This window comes from Arvicola amphibius, chromosome 3, assembly GCF_903992535.2.
Source record: "Arvicola amphibius chromosome 3, mArvAmp1.2, whole genome shotgun sequence".
Classification (NCBI taxonomy): Eukaryota; Metazoa; Chordata; class Mammalia; order Rodentia; family Cricetidae; genus Arvicola; species Arvicola amphibius.
This window is the reverse complement of record NC_052049.1, coordinates 3,325,419-3,344,952: the sequence shown is the minus strand read 5'-3', so window position 1 is coordinate 3,344,952 and position 19,534 is coordinate 3,325,419. Positions and strand designations below refer to the sequence as shown.

The window sequence follows — 19,534 nt, the reverse complement described above, 5'->3', positions numbered from 1 at the left end:
AGGTCCAGCCCGCTGTGGGCAGTGCCATCCCTGGTCTGGTGGTCCTGGGTTCTATAAGAAAGCAGGCTGACCAAGCCACAAAGAGCAAGCCAGTAAGCAGCCTCCCTCCCAGGCTTCTGCATCAGCTCCTGCCTCCAGGCTCCTGCCCTGCGCCTCTCAATGGATTCTGATATACAAACAGAGTGCACCCTTTCTCCTCACAGTGCTTTGGACATGTTCTCATCACAGCAATGCAGACACTAAGACAACACAAACATGGGTGCCTGTTCTAGTAACCACCAAGTTCAACTGGGAATCAAAGAAACAGAAGCACAACATCCACCTTCCAACACTGAACCACGGCAGTTCTTCCCTCCATGCTGCTGATTACAGCAAAGGGTCAGAGGAAGGAGGCGGTGTGAGCAGCAGCACACCCACTGACACTCACAGTTCACACTTACCAGGGTCTGTACAAGGCATGGCTCTGGCCAGCAAACATCAGGTGCACTTACCTTCCAGCTTCTTCACCTTAGCTTCTAGCTTCTTCTTCCTAATAATAAAACCTTGTCAGTCAGACGGCAAAGGAAATCAGAGCTCATCACACATGGTGCACAGATTTTCACTCATAGCCAGTATCATGTGTCAGCCACATTAAACTGCATCACCAGCAACTGGGCTCGTGGTAGAAGGCTCCTGGGAGAGAGCACCACGCCACTTACTGTGCAGCGCTTCTAAAACGGGCTTTAGAGCCTGGCTAGTGTTTGATAAACACAAAAAGGGCCTATGAGTCTGTGCCACAAACACTTGTGAGGCCCTTCCTTCAGCAGTGAGTGTCACTTGTGGGCTGTGTCCAGATGGCCTCCCACCCGTCCTGCACCTAACCCACCAGCACTCTGAGGAGTGTGCACAGTGAGCAAGGGAGGCAGCAGGTGGAGGCTTCTCTTGCTAAGATGGATTTCTGAGAGATAGAAGGCAGCAAGCTCAGAACGGTCTTTGACACACTGCCGCATCAGTCCCAGCAACCAGTGGCTCACGCTGCTCCACAAGTGTCTCTGAGGGATGAGGCCCAGGCCCCATTTCACGAATGGTAACAAAGACCCTTTCACAGTGAGAGACTAACAGGTACAAAGACAGGAGGCCCATGACTATATCTGGACACGTAGGCACAGGGGCAGCTCACGCGTGATAAATCAGGCATGTTCAATACCTCTCTGTGCATGCCTTCAGCACCAGATGACCTTAGTCACAACGGTGCTGACCCCTGTGTAACAGTGAAAACTGGGGCTGAGAGACTAGCCCAAGTTTGCATAGCTAATTAATTACAACAACGAACAGAAAGAGGAAGAAAGAAAACACTATTATTCACAAATATTCCAGTCTCAAAGAGGAAAGGCCCGTGTCACAGTAAAGCACTTACTGGGCGTCGGTTCTCAGGCATTCTTCCTTCACACGAGCATATTCCTGGTGAGTGTCCTGATACAGCTTCAGAGAACTCTAACAAGGAAACAGGAAACATAATATAGTCCAAAAGCCACTGGCTGCCACTGACCATGGTCCTCACTCGTTTTATAAAAAGCTCAATTCTTATCTAGTAGCACAACACCAACCCAGTGCACAGCTAGAATTGTCAGCAGGCCCAGAAGTCACTCAGCATCTCCACAGTAGGGTAGGTCAGCTGACAATACAGCCAGGCAAATCTACACAATTCCAGTCTGCACACCACACTGCTGGCCTGAATATCACACAGCTAATATGTTTATGTCAGCAATTATAGTAACAGGATCTGAGCTGGCATAAGGCTCAATAAATGTTATGTTATTACTGTCAGGAAAAGGAAACAAGTTGCTGATCAGTATTAACTAGGAAACTGCATGAACACCACATCTTCTGCCATGATGACCCACCCTTTGGGCTGGGAAGACACTGTGTCCATGATGCAGTCTGTACCCGGCATTTCTGACCTAAGAGCTCTGAGAGATGAGCTTCATGGAGCCCTCTTCACCAAGGACTTGACAGGATGGCATATTCCTGCAAAACATGGTCACTCAGTGACTAAGAGGGTCTACCACCGAGGCCTGACTCCAAGGTTCACACTGCCTTGGGGGTATACTACGGACATTATATAACCGCGTGTGTGTACACATACATATACATATATACATACACAGACACACACACACACACACACACACACACACACACGATGGGACACTGACTGGTCGTTTAGCTTTCACTACAGTTAAACCATAAAGAACTCTCAGAGAAACAGGAACACTGACATGTACAATCATATAGACAATCATATAGTACATGGAAAACTATGACATACAGTGATGTGACAACTACACATCACTAAAACCATAACATGAGTCAGATGGATAATGGACAATAGCAATCTTCTCTGAAAAGAGGCAGAAAGGACACAGGATGGATAAGCCAGAAAGCTCCACCTCCTCTCAGGCCAGCCACATAGCTAGGGGCTACAGCTGCTTCTGCCTATGAACTCCATTGACCCGCTCCTAGGGCTCCTATTAAGGACACACCAAACATCACACAGGAAAGCATTTATAGCAGCTTGAGCAGAGTGCTACAAAGGGCTTGACCTGGAGAAGACAGCCCATAAGGTGTCAAAGTATCAGTTTTCCTATGAAGCATCATCTCCCAAAGCTCCATCTCCCTCAAGCAAAGGAAATGACCAAACACTCACCTGTAAGAACTCGAGATACATGAATGAAAGTGGCTCTCTGTGGACCTCACGGCCCCGAGAAACCACAGGGACTAAGCCCCAAACCAATCTGTCAAAAGCATTCATACTTACTGGCTCAAGATTCAAGAGAGGTCCTCAAAGGACATTTAAACTCTGCCAGAGCAGAGGCCCTGAGAGCTGAGCTGAAGCTACATCCGTACTAAGGAAATCCAATTCCCGCACAATGCCACACAAGGATTCTCCTACCACTCATCTGATGTCTACATGTTAGTCCCCACTTAAGTCAAGACAAGTTTTAAATTACTATTATTACAGGGAACACGAAACCACAAGCGTTCGCACATAAGCCTCTCCACACTTCTGCACCAGCCAGAGCAGGGTTTCCTCGGGCGCTTATGTCCTTTGCTACCATGGAAACGTCCCGAGTCCCACTTGGCCGGTGCACAAGCTCATGCTCACTGGCAGTGACCCCCCATAGGAAAGTGATTCTCCGTACCTTTTTCTCCTCCAGCTCTGCTCTCAGGGACCCCAGTTCCTCTTGGCATTTCTGCAGGGGGGATATTTTCTGAAGCATCTGCTCCACCTGGTGATGCAGCATAGTGTTCTCCCTGAAAGAGGACAAGGCATTGGCATCACTGAGCAGAAACAGCTGGAGTGCGCTATTAAACCATAAATGAATGTTCCTGTTCACACTAGCAATCTGAATCCTTTTTATCTTTTAGGCATAACAAACTTTTTTAATGACACTGTACTAAAAAGCAACATGAAAAACTAGTCCAACAGACTTTAGTACCCGGGGACGCTGCTTGAGGACAGTCTATCAAACATCTGGCACAGCCGATCTTCATCTCCCCGGCACGTGTTCCAATTACGTGATATAGTGGTGCTATATCTGATTTATAAGTTCATATTGACTTTTAAGTGATGACTGCAATCTAAATGCAACTGTAATGTAAACTAATATAAATGCAACCTGATTTATAACCTCATGCTGACTTCTAAGTGATAACTGTAGTCAGTGCATAAAACATCATTGCAATTTTAGTGGCTTTATTTTGTTATAAACAACACAAGATAAACGGCATTGAACAGTGCAGTTGTGTGGGCAACAGAAGGATATCAGCTTCAGCTCACAGTGTGGTCAACAGTCACTGAAGCAAACCATAGGGTTCCATGGGAGCCTAAACAATAGATACATTTGTGGGATTTCATAGAACAATGCAAATCTGCTTGTAAGGGGAGCATTCAAAGCAGTTTTTCCGAGGCAGGTCTCCTAGGCTCTGGCCCGCCACAGATGCACTGCTACCCCAGAATTCACAGGTGTTGTCAACAGCCATGGAGATGGGCAGCTCACCTTCTTGCGAACTGCAGCTGTAAAACTTGTTAAAGAAAACGTGAACCTTTATGTTCCACTATTTGTCTGAAGATAAATTCTGTCCTACAACAATCTACTAATCAACTGATTAGAACCACAATGAAGTCTGACATAACTGAGGGAAAATGCTTATAATTACACAGAACCCCCAAACTCTCCTTCATTTCCCAGCCAGTTCAGCAGACAAGTTAGGCATCCCAGAGTCACGTGGGACTACGCTTCTTCTCAAGGTCAGGAAGTGCACACCCCTTCTCCTCAGCCCCACAGTGGCAGCAACCTCCTGAGGACATGCTCCTATCCTCCAGAAGAGGGGCTACAAGTGACTAAAACCCAAACACTGGCACCCCAGCAGGACGGCTACACATCTGAGCTGCAACAAATGGATATCTGAGGATAATGCCCAGGGTAAATTAGCTTCTAGAGCCGAAGCCAAATCTCTGCATCTCAAAATAATAACCGCAAGTTTCACCTGTTTAAAGGGGCTGCTGGAGATGGGCAGAGTGGTAAGAAGCTCACTGCCCTTTCAGATTTCCAGCCCAGATCCCAGCACCTACAGCAGGTGGCCAGCATGGGAACTGCACTCACGTGCACATGCCCACAGAGACACATAATTAATCATTTTTAAGAAAATACTTTATTTCTACTTAAATTTATTAGGAAACTTTTAGAAAATCGACCACTTACTCTCTCATGAGATTACAAATGTGGTCACCAAAGTTTACTGCACTTCTCTGAGGTGCTGTGAGAATTCCTGCTCTGACCCTGAGCCTTCTGGCCGTACTATTCACCGTTAGCAGCTGTGACAACCATTTCTGGAGAGCACCCCTATTCAACTAGAGATGCTGTTCCTACAGTCCTGTTGTATCTTACACCTCAGCAGAAAATCGCCTGTGGGGATTCTCAGTGACTTTCATTTCAATGGGAAATTCAGGCTCCAACATCACTCAGACACAAGCTTTACAACAGAAGCTCAAATAATCTGTGATCCCATAAGATCAGATGCCACCAACAACTAAATGGCCTCATTGTACTGCAGAGACCATGGGCGCGACCTCTGCAAGAACTGGATCTTCCCCAGTACTGAAAAAGAACCCAGCTCTCCGCCACGCTCCCCGGGTCTATGCATGCTGATTGGGGGGAGGGGATGTTATGTTCCTTAGAGAGAGACTGAACCCCAGGCAGGTGTCACTAGAAGATGTGGCAGGGTCAGCCTTCTCTTACTGCTAAAACCATCTAACAGTGTTAACTACGCTAAGGTGCTGCTCAGCCCTTGCTGAGCCAATGATGTTATTTAAGGTGAGCACTGTCTTACAAATAGAAAACTGCATTATTTGTATGATTTATGGGTGCATACACTAATGCTCTAAAGTAAGAGCAAGACCCATTTCCTAGCCAGTTCAATAACCTCGGTTATTTTTTAGTAGATTAACAGCACCAATCAGCAAGCCCTGCTACAGCCACAATGCTGCACCTACACACTGACATCGCACCCCTATACAGGAGGAACATCCACTCAGTAACAAGCTGAAGACCCACAATCAGAACGAGCAACAGAAACAAGAGAGATGCTAGGCTGCCTTTTGTTAGCATCCCCAGTACATATCCATTGCTACTGCACCAATTATTGTTGGCTGTGCTTATGAGAAGGGCTTCCATAAAGACAACAGATACTGCCGTTTAAAAAATAATTACTAAAAAGGAGGGCCCTCCTATCTTTTAAGCTATTGCACATAAGTCAGTGCTAATATCCAAAAGGAAAACAAGTGAAGGATATCATCGCATTTCTTCTGATATTCCGTCAGCAGGTTACTGCAAAAGAGAAGAGAGAGGTTAGGCTCCTGCGTCACTGAGCAAGCACAGCAGAGAAAACCACGCGCAGACTGCTCTAGATGGCCTTTCTCCTTTGGTCCCCAGAAACAAAACACGCTAGGCTGACATCACCTTGATTCCTCAATGCACTACACAAGTGCTATGAGCTTTTAATCTGAAACATGACATTATCAAGGAATATTAAAAATCATTAAATCTCATTATGCAGCATACAATAGTGTGACCCAGAATATAGAATAGTTTCAGAAAGAAATCTAATATGGCAAAGACCATTTTCTACTAAGAGCCTGTGAGCCACTAAACAAGCATTCAGTAGTTCTATCCAGCACCACTGGGTCCACTGAAGGTTCCAACCACCACCCATGTCAGCCAGCTGGCCTTCCAACATACAGATATACTTACTCTGTATTAATGATCTTTTGTTTCAAGGCAATTAATGCTTCGACATATTCATTTAAGTTCTGGAAGAGAAACGTTACAGTCAGCTATTTCTCTTCCCATGGCATTTCACACATGTAACTGTCCTACAGCGTACACATACAAGCAGGTGGTTCACAGTATGGCAACAGAACCGCACTGAGGGACCCCTCTGCAGTCCTGGCCCCACCCTCTGTGCAGTGCCCCTTCACACCGAGGGCAGAGGGCAGTAACAAGTACTGACTGCCTACTACTTAGCAGAAACATCGAAACAGCAAAGTAACAAAAATTGGGATAACCTGACAGAGATTACAGACATTACAGCGGGATCAAGATTAAGTTAGGAACTTTGTGAGGCTCTGCAGTATACTGCAGGGACCAACCCCAAGCTGGTTCCCAGCCCTGTTAGGAAACTGAAGATCAAAGCATTTTCTTTTACACTAAAACATGATTTGTTTAGATGTTCCCAACAACTAAAACACAGATTGTTTTCTTTTCTTTAGCTTACTTCTTTAGATGTCAATTTTTCCAATCAGTAAAAAATTTCAAGAATAACAGCATTATGTTAAATACACCATAGTATCTTTTTAGCATCTAATACTGACAGGTTCACACCAGGAAGTATACCCAACTCCCCTGTCTCAACAGTCAGTCTCTCTAGAGAATTTGGAGAGGACAGTAATATTTCCACTCAGGGTGTCTGTATCATTTTTGTAGCTACATGTACATACCAGATAAAACAGATAAAAACCCAGGCTATACTGTGGGACAATGGTCTTGTACCCTGTAAAGATTTGTCACTTGTACTGGTTTAATAAAATGCTGGTTGGCCAGTAGTCAAGCAGGAAACACAGGCAGGGTGACCAGAACAGGAGAATTCTGGGAAGAGGAAAGGCTCAGTCTGCAGTTGTCACCCAGATGCAGAGGAAGTAAGATGAGAATGCCTCACTGATGAAAGGTACCAAGCCACGTGGCTAAAACAGACGAGATATGGGCTAAGATGCAAGAGCTAGAAGTCTGGGCTAATAGGCCAACCAGTTTATAATTAATGTAGGCCTCTGTGTGTTTCTTTGGGACTGAACAGCTGTAGGATTGGGCAGGACAGAAGCCTCTGTCAACAAATGGTGCCCAACATGGGGCAATTACATCCACATAAAACCTGAGAGAGCTTGGGAAGGAATTCTAGACACAAAAGAACAGAGTTAAACATGGCTTCTTAGTAGCAGCATTTTCTCTGGTGGGCTCTGTTTGCTAGGGGACAAGCGTATCTCATTTAAGAGAGGCTTCCTGCCTTAGCTTTAGCTGCAAAAACCTTGCAGTTCTTTATGAGGCCAAGCCACCAAACACTTAAATGGTGTTTATGAATAGCCAACAGCATGCTTCTTGATGGTGGCAGGGACCTTGAAACTTCATAGAGTTGTAGCAATAAACATGGCACCTGCCAGTACCTCTGCCATGAAGCTAGATTCTATGAAAGCTGAGGAATGGGGTGGATCCAGCCATCAAAATCACAGCTTTAATCCTAGCCATATTGCTTAGCAAATTAAAGACTCATGTGGTAGAGAGAGAGAGAGAGAGAGAGAGAGAGAGAGAGAGAGAGAGAGAGGAGATACAATAAAGATAGATTCAAACAAAAACAAACTAAACAGATAAATTCAAAGAAAGAAAGAAAGAAAGAAAGAAAGAAAGAAAGAAAGAAAGAAAGAAAGAAAGAAAGAAAGAGTAGTTGGGTGTGGTGGCATATACCTTTAATCCCAGCACTTGGGAGGCAGAAACAGGTGTATCTCTGTGAGTTCAAGGACATCCTGGTCTACACAGTGAGTTCCAGGACAGCTAAAGATACACAGAGAAACCCTGCCTCAAAAAACTAAAAATTAAAAAAAAGTTAAAGAAATAGAGTTTAAAATAAAACCATGTAAACATAGAAATTACACAGAGAATCTAGATACTGTATGTTATTGTGTTGTCTTTGAATTATTAGATGGCAAAGAAAAGAGCAAAAGTTGCTAAAAGATATTTGATTATAAATACTGCTGGATTAATTCAACATATATATTTTGAAAACGCCTTGGCTTCAAAATTTAAGTCAAAAGATATGTTACTTTGGAGAAGAGGTTTTGCTTTTGTTTCCAAAGGAAATGAGAGGCTGTGGATTCATTCTGGATTCAAGAATTTATGTGGATTCAAGATTTGAGCAAGGAAGACCCCTGAAAAATCTCCAATAGAAGCAGAAGGTCCAGATGATCCAACATTTCAGAGGACTTCTGTTACAGTTTCCTTTGAGTACTATATCCAGAACAGTTTCAAGACTGCTAGCTGAGGTGATCAAGCTTCACAGAATATTCCAGTCAGGACTTGACCATAACTCTAAATTTTTTTTAGGTCATAAGATTATCAGCACCCCCAATCAGCAGTAAGTCACCTAGAAAATTATGCCCACATTCCCCCCCAAAAATGGATTATGGATGTTTGTCTTTGTTTAGAGTGTTGGCTACAAGCCATTATGAATAATGGTCAGGAAAAAGCTATCCAAAGGAGATTAGATTTAGAGTTCTTGTTTTGAAAAGAAAAAAGGTGGGGAAGTAATGTAGGACAATGGTCTTGTACCCTGAAAGATCTGCTACTTGTATTGGTTTAATAAAATGCTGACTGGCCAGTAGCCAAGCAGGAAGAATAAGCAAGGTGACCAGAATAGGAGAATTCTGGGAAGAAGAAAGATTCAGTCTGCAGTTGTCACCCAGACACAGAGGAAGCAATATAAGAATGCCTCACTGATAAAAGGTACCAAACCACATGGTTAACATAGACAAGAATCACAAGTTAACTTAAGATGTAAGACTTAGTTAATAATAAGCCTAAGCTAATAGGACAAATGGTTTATAATTAGTATAAGACTCTGTGTGTTTCTTTGGGACTGAACAGCTGGGGGACTGGGCAGGACAGAAACCTCAGTCAACAAGGTAAGAACCAATAAAGTGAAAGACTCAGGTCCTCTTCATTCTCCATACAACTTAGCTTTTTGTTGCCTTCTCCAGGGGCTCAATGTCCCAATTCTCTTCTGAAGGGCACTTGGTCCTGCTCAGTCATCCCTAACAGCAAGCAATGGACATCCTTGCTTTGCCACAGCTGTGATCTTGGATAGTCTTATCAAGTATGTCTATTAGCATTTATTAATTTATTTGTGCGTTTCGTGTGTATGGATGGTGCCTGTGGCATGTGTGTGGAGGTCAGAGGATAGTTTTGTGGAGTTGGCTCAGAGGATGGAGCCCAGATTGCTAGGATTGTGTGCAAAGCACCATTCCTGGGAGTTATCTCCCTAGCCCCTCCCTATGCCGCCTCATTGATGAGAGGTTTTCTCAGTCACTTTTGGGCATCCTTTCTTTTTTGTTAATAGTCTAACACTTGCTTGGTGCTGCCAATGCATTGTAAGCTACAGTATTTGATAGACAGTAGCATCTCATCACATGTGCACTTATGCATGCTTGCTAAATAACCATTCAAGGACACTCACAAGGCAACTGGAAATGTCTAAATACTGACTCAACTGAGTATGTCCAGAAACAAACTTAGCAGGGTCATGCTTTCCTAGAACCTGCAGGAATGCCATCTTTGTTACTTCTCTTACATTCCTCAAGCGGCTCTTATAGAGGTGAAGGAATATGACTAATTTGTATTTGTTGACTGCAACAAACGTGTTCATTTTACAACATTAAAACTTACAAATAGATGCAAAATGCTCAAGTGAATTCAAGAGTGTCTGCAGTGGACACTCTATGTGCCCAACTGTACCATCCAGAGGCCCCCGAGAGTGACACCCTTCCACTACAGTGTTCTTGTCTTCCCGAAGTGATGTGGAACAGGCGTAGCCACAGGCACCTGTCTTCAATCAGAACAAGTTCTGTTCAGCCTCCTTCCGTCATGTACTGAGACTTCCACCCGTGCTAAAAGTGCCCCTCATGAGATACACTTAGCATTTATTTAAATATGTGGGTTCCTACTATTGTCTGTAGTGGATTTCAACAATACACTTCTACGGCTGAAGGAGCTTTAGTTCCAGATGAAGACATCTGTAAGCCATGACAACTCTATTTGAACACCATGCTGGGTTCAAACCCCCATCTCATTTCGGCTTCTCAGTCACTCTCCTCTTTAAGTGGTACTGTTTTCCGCACTATGTCCAGTAGCCCTAACAATGTCAAGAATGACTCCAAAACCCACCACTCTTTTCCATGAGGCCCACGTGAGCCGTGAAGAGCAGTCTGCTTAGTATCAGTGACTGAAGCACTGTCCTCTCCTCAATGGTGCAAAGTTCTGGGACAACCTCCCCACTACTACCGGACCTTAGAACAGCCCTGCCTAGAAACCATTCTGCAGCGTGATCAGGTTAACACAGTAAGAAACCATCATGAGCACTAACCCAGACTCACAGGGTCAGGGAGGAGGGGGAGCCCGTGCTTGCATGCTTTGTTGGAAGCACCTGGAACCATGTGGAAACCACTGTCTCTACGCAGAGCACAAAACAAGGTTGAAAGACACACGGAAACAAGAAGGCAGCATGCAAGCTGTGTGTCAGCTCAGAGTCGGAGTGAGACAGGACAAGGAAGCAGCAGTCCAGGCGGACTGCACAGCCTCAGCGAGCTGCTCTATCTGAGTCTCTCCTGTAGGTGAAGGAGGATGCAGTTCAAGCAAGAGCAGGATGCAGCCTTTCTGTCAAGCCAGGGGCCCAGCCCTAGTCTTCCATTCTGAAGGAAAGTGCTCCTCTGCCACCCAGCAGGAAACCTGTCTTCTCAAGGTGTCATGTGACCACAGCTGACCCAGGATGACCCAAAGCATGGGGCTAGGAAATCTGAGCAAACTAATCTGAAAACGGCTGTGTGTCAACCCAGACCTCTGTCTTCCCAGGAAAAGAGAGACAAGATCCAAGTGCTGGTGCTAGCTCTCCCTCCTGACCGTATCACCACACACCAACCCAGAAGGTCTTGCAGATTCAATTTGCAGCCAGTGTAACCCACCCCACCTCCAGGCTCTTAAGGAAGCACCCAAAATTTCCAAAGCTAAGCTACAATAATTCGAAAAGGGAGACCAGTGCCAAAAGTGGACAAGAAAACCTCCACAGCACCACCACAGTGACATAAATGATGGCACACTGGAGAAGCCATGTGACAGTCACAGGGACAAGAGCACTAGGACACCTAAGCCAGAAAAGAACAGCTGCCGGGGCATGAAGCTGTTGTCACAGGACTAAGCACCACACTCCTGGGCACACACTCAGAACAGGAAACAAATGCCATAGCAAGTCCATAGCAGAGCTGCTCACACTAGCAACAGAAATGTGAGCTTAAGGCCCAACGGGTGGGTGATTGAGCCACCCAACGCTGACAATGAAAAGCTCTCAGCAACACAACTACCACACGAGTGAACCCTGAGAAGTTCGCATTAGACGCAACAGCCACAGGAGACTCCGCACGCTAACCCCAGTCGTGTAAACTGTCCATGATAAGCAAATCCGTAGACGAGGTCTTCGCAGGAAGCGCAGGGCAGAGGGCGGGAAGGACAGCTGGCTGGGAGAGGCTTCTCTGAGGGCAGGTGGAAATGTTTCAGGAGGCTGTGGGCAATCACCCAACTGCTAGATGTGTACCCATTGACTAATTGTACACATCAAGAGGATACATTTTACACTGTTTAAGTTACAGCTAAATTACAACCAGGGGAGCATAATTACAGACTTAAAAGTTCTAACCACAGAACTCAATGAAAGGTCCCAGAAAAAGCAAAAACAGAGATGGGAGAAAGAAAAAGAAAGAAAAAGACACCCAATTTTGGCGGCAGGGGAAACAGTCCCATAGACCCAGTGATAAACTCTCTGAACAAAACACATGGATAGAAAGACACAGGAGAGTTTCAAGACTTGTGCTCCATCCCCAGTTTCCCATTATGTAAGGAAAAGTGCTCCTCCAAAGTCCAGCAGAAAGCCTGTGGATCCCAACAGGATGCCACCCTTGGAACAGAATTAGGATTTCACAGCAGTGGAGACAGGACAAAGACCTGATAGGGCCTTACTAGAGGCCAGGGCCCTACAAGGGGAGACTTCCCATTTTGGAAAGAGAACTCAAACTTCTGTCTAAGAAATATTTTCAAGTCTGCCAAGTCTCCATAAGCTTCTGCCCTAAGACAACCTTGCTAGAGGTTGAGAAGGTGTGAGCAGGCTCCGCTGAGGACATGGCATAAGCCAGAGTGGGGCCGTGGAGCACAGAAGTGGAGGAGGAAGCAGGTGATCAGCAGAGCTCCGGGTCAGCAGGAGAGGCGGCGGTAGACTCTGGAGGGATGGACACAGTAAAGGTCAGTTTCTCAGAGAGTGAACCGCCGAGCAGCCCAGGCTGCTCTGAAGGAGGTAGCTCCTGCCTTGGACTTGGGAGTGCTGGGACTGCAGGTATGTGCCACCACGCCAGGCTGCACTGAAGGGTGCTCAGGCAAAGCTGGCAATAGGAAATGGCATCCCCGATTCTTTCTGAAGCTGGAATGCTTCTCTCTCCTTTTCTCATTTCCCTCGAGCTCTTTGCTACTCCATCTGGAACCTTCCCTGCCTTGCTTCCAGACGCTACACTGTGATGCCCAAGACAGCAGACAAACCTTAGCCTCCACATCATTTGAATCTGCCCGACTGATTCTCTTCTTCCCCTCTACCTGCCTCAGTTCTAGGCTCCAGGTAGGGGCACTGAAGAGCCTAACTTAGTAAGAGACGTGTCACCAGGACCAGGCGTCCATTGCGATCTCCAGTGTACAGTAAATACTCACATTTAGGATGTAAAGTTGTTAAAAGAATTATCGTTGTTATCAATCTTCAAGGTCAACTTGATTAGATTTGGATTAGCTAGGAGACGCACGGTTGTGCGCCTGTGAGGGAATCTCCAGAGAGGTTTAACCACAAGCGGAAGGCCTGTTCTCAACTGGGCAGCACCACGCCAGGGCTGAAGTCCCACACTGAGTGAAAAGGACCAAGCATGCGGAGTTCCTGCGCTCACCTCCCAGCCTCCTCACTGCTGTGCAGCGTGAGCACACACCTCACACCTCGTACTGTTGCCATGCGTTCCCCGTGGACTGCATCCTCTCAAACACAAGCAAAAACAAGTGCTCCTTAAACTGTTTTTGCTAAGTGTTCTATCTCAATAACAAGAAAAACTAAAACTAAAGTCCAGTTACTAAACAGGGCATGGGGGTGTATGGCTGTAACCCCTGCATTCGGCACGTGGTGGCAGGATCAGGAGCTTAACTCAGCTCCACAGTGAATTCCAGAGCAGCCAGGCCAGCCACACTATACTGTCTTTTAACTGACATGTGGCAGACCTCAGCCCCACCAACTGAAGACCAAGAGGATGGCAGGGGTGGACAGATGGGAAGCCTGAGTGCATGGCCCGCAACTTCCAAAATTAGGAATCGACACTAAATGTCAATAGAAAAGAACATGCAACAAGCTTACTAAAGAAAGAAGGTTCATTACAAAAAGCCACATAATGCAATTAAAAATAATGTCTTTTCCAAAGAATATATGGGCAGGGCTGCAGGTTGTCTTAATAGAACATTATATTCAGTTTTCTCTCTCAACTTTGACCACATATAACTCTGGCTTAGAGAAAACAAATGGGGGGTGTGGACCTTAAAACCACAAAACATAACATCATAGAGCAGTGATTCTCTATGGGGTCAAACAACCCTTTCATGGGAGTGACCTCAGACCACCAGAAAACAGGCATTTACATACAAGTCATAACAGTAGCACAATTACAGTTATGAAGTAGCAATAAAATAAAGTATGGTTTGGGGTCCCCACAACATGATGATCTGTATTAAAGGGTCACAGCATTAGGAAGGTGGAGAACCTCTGCCCAAGAGGGAAAGGAGAGTTTTCCAAGTTAACTGTTTCAGCCCTTTCTGCACTACTACCAAAGCCTTAATGAACATCACCATCTCCCCAAACCTGATTAATTTTAAATTAAATGTTAAGAAAGCAACAGTAATTTGGGCAGTAGGGGTGCACACCTTTAATCCCAGTACTCAGGAGGCAGAGGCAGACGGATCTCTGTGAGTTCGAGGCCAGCCTGTCTACAAGAGCTAGTTCCAGGACAGGCTCCAAAGCTACAGAGAAACCCTGTCTCAAGAAAAGAAAAGAAAGCAACAGTAAAGAAAATGGTGCAATGTCCTTTGCTCTGCTTCATTTCTTCCATTGCTTTCTCCTGGGCATTTTGCTATGTAAAAGGGTAATGTGTTTATATATTTTGGAACTTAGCCGTCATGGAACTGTACAGGAACAGCTGGGAACCAACATCCACAAACTAGAAAATTTCCCTCCACATATTATAAACACTATATGAATAAAGAAAAGAAAACAAAAGCCCAGGAAGGTCGTTTATTTTCTGCTGTATTGTCTCAATCACCCCTACATGACTACCAGTCTCTTTGATAACTACACCATAGCACGTGTGCAGGTCAGCGTGGGGTCAGACATCCTAGTAGCTCCAGTTTATACAGCAATGTTCAATCCAAATTCATTTGCATTGTTTGGAACTGAACTCTCTGAACAGGGAGATAGCAGCTGATGACGGGTGGAGGACCCTCTAAATCCTTCTGACATGCATGCCTGTGTGCAGGTGGGATCCATGGTCAGCAGTTCTAGAGAAGGAAGGGGTGCAGTCTGCAGACTCTCTGACAGCTCTCTCAGCATTTGTGCTTTCTGCTCCCGGGACTTTCACCGTGCTGAGGATCCCTTTAGAGAAACACTTCTGACCAGCTTCCTGCTCTGGGGAGCATCTGCAGCTTTTATAAGGAGACAAATCTAACGCAGCAACGCAGAGTCTGAAATGTTTCAAAGAGGATTGGGGAAAGATGTGACTTCCAACAACCAATTCCTCAGCTTAACCTACAATCATGGAACACAGAGCTTGCCTAATTTACAGAGTATCACCAGATTTAGGTTCCACATTGGTTTTTGTGACTGCTGAGATTCTGGAACATGTGGAAGCTGGGCTACAAATCAGTAACAAAGCCCTCTAATCCAAAGGTCAAGAGTGCTCTGTGAAGTCACAAGATAACCTGGGATGAGGGAAGCACAGCGCCTTTAGATACATTTCTGAGGGAGTTGATAAAACGGCAACTGTATCCTCCACTCTAAAGGAAAGACAGAAAGACGCTCTGCAAGCAAGGGACTAATCAGTTCAGAACATGGGCCTGCTACCTTAAGGCTCCGACTCAGAATGAAGGCCCAGCACTGCAGTAGGTGAACTGTGAGAAAGACTATGTGGGATTCTCCACAGGATCCAGGATCAAGGAGTATCGGGGTTAAGCTGCACACACCAAGCATTTGCTGTGGTGATGTCCGGTCATCTGTCTCCTCCCAACTGGCCAGTGACCCACTCCTGTTTAAGTCTCCTTATCTCTCTCCACCTCTCCCCATTCCATGCTTTCTTCTTCAAGGGCCCAGCCCCAGCGGCTGGATTCCCTTCAGATGTTAGTGGTTTTCAAAACTTAAGTGACTCAAAGGGCTGCCTAACACCTCCCAGCCCAGGAAGATTCTTATTTTGAACTCAGTAGCTACAGAAACCTAGAACCCGGCTGCCACTCCCTTGGAAGTGCATTAGGACATTTCAGAGACACTTCATAAACAATCCAAAATGGCTAAAACCATTTTAATGCCATCTTAAAACTCCAGTGCCATATCTCCAACAGCCTCACCACCTTGGCTGGCTTGGTTTCTCCCTTCCGTCGTGGTTCACAGCTATTCAAAGCCTGAAATCCTGGTGCCTTCCACGTCCCCGACAGGAGACCCTGTCTTGCATCCCACACTCAGGTTCTTCATTACCTAGAGCTTTGATCAACTCCGCGCTGTAATACTCTCCCTAGGTCACATTAATGAGATAATTTACCTTAGTCAAACCCAGCTTCCACTCGCAACTCATCCTGTGCCTTGCACCGGGACTACAGACTTCCATTCTGTACTACACACTTTAAGCTTCCATATCTCAACATACAGGAAATAAGCAGAGACTCCTGGGATGCTAAGTCAGCTACAGACCCATCTTCCCACACTCATTTTGCAAATTAGTGTTCCAGAAACGGAACTCACAGCATCTGAACACTACTGCCCTTAAAAGCCTTTTCAAAAGTTAACTTCCTGTTGTTAGGAGCACCGCGTTCACACCTGGATGGCAACTGAGCAGGTGTGAACAAGTTCCAAAAGCCCAGTAATTTATGATCTTGCCCCTTAAGAAAAAAAGTTCACAGACCAGGCCTACAGAGATCTAAAAGAAACCCTCCTCTAGTTGCTGTTTTGGGGACCAAGAATGGAACTGTGTCTTGGAGGGAGGGGAAAAGCGGTGCTCTTGGGAAGTGCTTTTAGGCCATAGGTCTGAATGTTCCCTATAGTAAGGATGGTAAGATTAGGGATGATGGGCTCAAAAGAACCAGTAAATAGATTCAGGCTGTCAGAGACCACAAGCACCAGGATTGTCTCACGTAACTCGATGCCTCTGCTGATTCAACAGGACAGAAACTCCTGGTGGGCAGTGTGTGGAAGCAGTGCAGTTCTCAGGAAGGGAGAGAAGCACAATCCACACAGCTGTCCCATGCAAATACCTCCAGGGACTCAGAGACAAGTCCCATACAATGGTGTGTAAAACTCACACAACCAAGGCTCTTCTTGCTGTTCTGACTTTGGCAAACAGCAAACCCTCAGTCATACCGGCTTTCTTGCTGTCTTAGTTTGAGATTTTATTGCTATGAAAGACACAATGACCATGGCAACTCTTTTTAAGAAAACATTTAACTGAAAGGGCTTGCTTACAGTTTCAGAGGTTCAGTCAAATATCGTCACAGCAGGGAGCCTGGCGGTGTACAGGCAGGCATAGTGCTGGAGGTAGGACCGCTACATCTTGCACGCAGCTGACACACTGGGCAGCATCCTGAGTGTATGAAACCATAGTGAAGCCCATCCCTTCAGTGACACACTTCCAACAGAAGATGTGGCCCAGATTATAGATGTGCCCTCCAGCCTCAAGGTCCGGATTAAAGACTTGTGTCCTCCAGCCTCCTCCAACAAGGCCACATCTCCTAATAGTGCCACTCTCTGATCTTATGGGGGCCAAATACATTCAAACTACCTCACTTGCTGTTCGCAAACACACTGGGAAAGCACTTACTCCAGGCCGTGAGGCATCCACTAAGATGTCTGTCTCCAAATAAACCAACAGAACTCATTCTCTCACCAGTTTTCTCAGATATGATTTTTCAAAAAACCCACAAAATTCCAGCAATCACCATCCTGGTCCTCACCTACTCTCTCCTCTAATTTTGATTCGACTTGTCACCAATACATTACTTCTAACATAATTTTTCTCTTCTCCTTGCTTTGCTATAAAACAGCAGGCGATGTAAAAAAAAATTCTTTGAGTGAATGACCAGGGTCAAAAAAATATATGGTCTATTAAAGATGCATGAGCATGCCATTCAGAATCTTGAGATAGGGAGGGGTGGATTATAAGATAACACAATGTGGCCTAGATACAACATGGCCTGACTCTTCATGTTCTTTATACAAGAAAGTCAGTCCCATTTCCTATTCCCAAAACAACTAGAATATATAAATCGGCACAACAACCGCATTGTACAATCCAATCAAGTTTCTGTGGATGGCTACCTAATCGGAATCCCTTCCGATCTCGTCTCGTCTCACTAGCCATGAGGCACAGCTTTGCTCATCAAGCATGGACAGCTCGTTCCCATCACGGAAACAGTCCCACTTGTTAAAACCGATATCCAGAGCTGCTTTTCAACATTCGCGTCTGGCACGGCCTCAAAAATTCGGACATCCTGATACCTTCCGTGATTTTTCTCCCCAACATCTAAAATCCTGCCATGTGGTACTTGTACACTCTCATCTTACTCGTGTTCACCTGGCTCACCGGAACGTGGTTAGTGCCTAGAACACGAGGCGGAGACAGGGTGGATGAATGGGGCACGGAGAATGATGTGAACCGGGACTATTCCCATTACGTCAGGAAACCAACCCCACAATTCATCTGCAGCGAGCCGCTGTTAAGAGCAGAGCATGCCACCGTAACAAACGACCAACGCGTACACATCTTCGTGGGATTTTAACCAGACAATACGTCACTTCGCAAAAGCTACGCTTGATGGTGCATTAACCGATAGGCGTAAGCTGAAATGCAGCTCCCGAGCACGCAACATAAATCATAAAAAGCCTTATCTTCGAGTAACAAATAATCAGGAGTGCGAGAAGGTCTTCCCCCCCAGAGAGGAAGACTCCATCTGCACTAGGGTGACCCACCACCCCAACTCAGCCCTGCAAACCCTGAATCTGAGCAGGGGAGGAAGGAGTCCTGCAGAGCACGCTCGCTCTTGTCTACCACCAGCATTGCACCAGGTGAATCAATTCTGGAGTCCGTGACTAAACAAAGCACAGGGGCACCTGCTCCCAAGACAGCGCCAAAGGGTCGGCCAGGGATCCTCGTACCTGCTGCAGGGAGGCGCAGCCCTGACACCGCGCGAGGTCGGCTGGCCCGGGAGCCGCTGGGTGCGTCTCGCCGGGCATCATGGTGCTGCGGCCCGGCCTGCAGGGCGCGCGTTCAGGAGCCCGCTGCCTCGGCCCTGCCCCGCCGCCCCGGCCACCTCCAGCCTGGCCGCTTCCCGCCGGGCGCGGGCAGGTCCATGCGTGCTCCGAAGTCCCCGTGGAGGCGGCTTAAGGCGCAGACCAGCGTTGCAGCCCAGGGCACTGGGGAGCGGCGCAGCCCGGAGGGCCCAAGCGCGACGACAGCACACCAGGTCCCCGCCCCACCCGGCCACGCCCCTTCTCTGGGCTGCCCGCGGCACCGCCTGAACAAAAAGTCGGCGCGGGGCGGCGCCAAGGACAAAGCCCTAGGGCGTGTCCTGGGAGAGCCGAGCAAGAGCTACGCCCTGCCTCTGAGATTGGTCGGTTCTCTCCTGCCCGCCTTCCGCATTACAGGCCCTGTGTAGACACCTAAGTGCCTTCCGCCTCTAAGGGGAGGGTCCCGTGATGCTATAAGGTCGCAGCCTTCCGAAGGAGGACCCTAGGCTAGGGCAGGACAGTGCAACCCTGCTGCCCCGCTAGCCTCCGGGGGGCGGACTACAATTCCCGGAGTGCCTCGCGGCAGGCGGGGACCGAGCGCCCGCTAAGCTAACCTCCCCCGCCCCGTGCA

General features: G+C 46.7%; 1 protein-coding gene across 1 annotated transcript in view; it reads right to left on the bottom strand.

Annotated features, from left to right (window-relative positions):
• The window catches only part of Ice1 (interactor of little elongation complex ELL subunit 1), a 49,340-nt gene extending 30,214 nt beyond the window's left edge, over window positions 1-19,126 (bottom strand). Inside the window, exons 1-7 of the mRNA XM_038322058.1 lie at window positions 18,832-19,126; window positions 6,294-6,352; window positions 5,836-5,870; window positions 4,041-4,059; window positions 3,183-3,294; window positions 1,397-1,473; window positions 492-529 (exon numbers count right to left, since the gene is read on the bottom strand). Of these exons, the coding sequence (XP_038177986.1) occupies window positions 492-529; window positions 1,397-1,473; window positions 3,183-3,294; window positions 4,041-4,059; window positions 5,836-5,870; window positions 6,294-6,352; window positions 18,832-18,912 (421 nt within the window). The 5' untranslated portion in view covers window positions 18,913-19,126. The remainder of the gene's footprint in view (window positions 1-491; window positions 530-1,396; window positions 1,474-3,182; window positions 3,295-4,040; window positions 4,060-5,835; window positions 5,871-6,293; window positions 6,353-18,831) is intronic.
• Window positions 19,127-19,534: the final 408 nt, after the last annotated feature.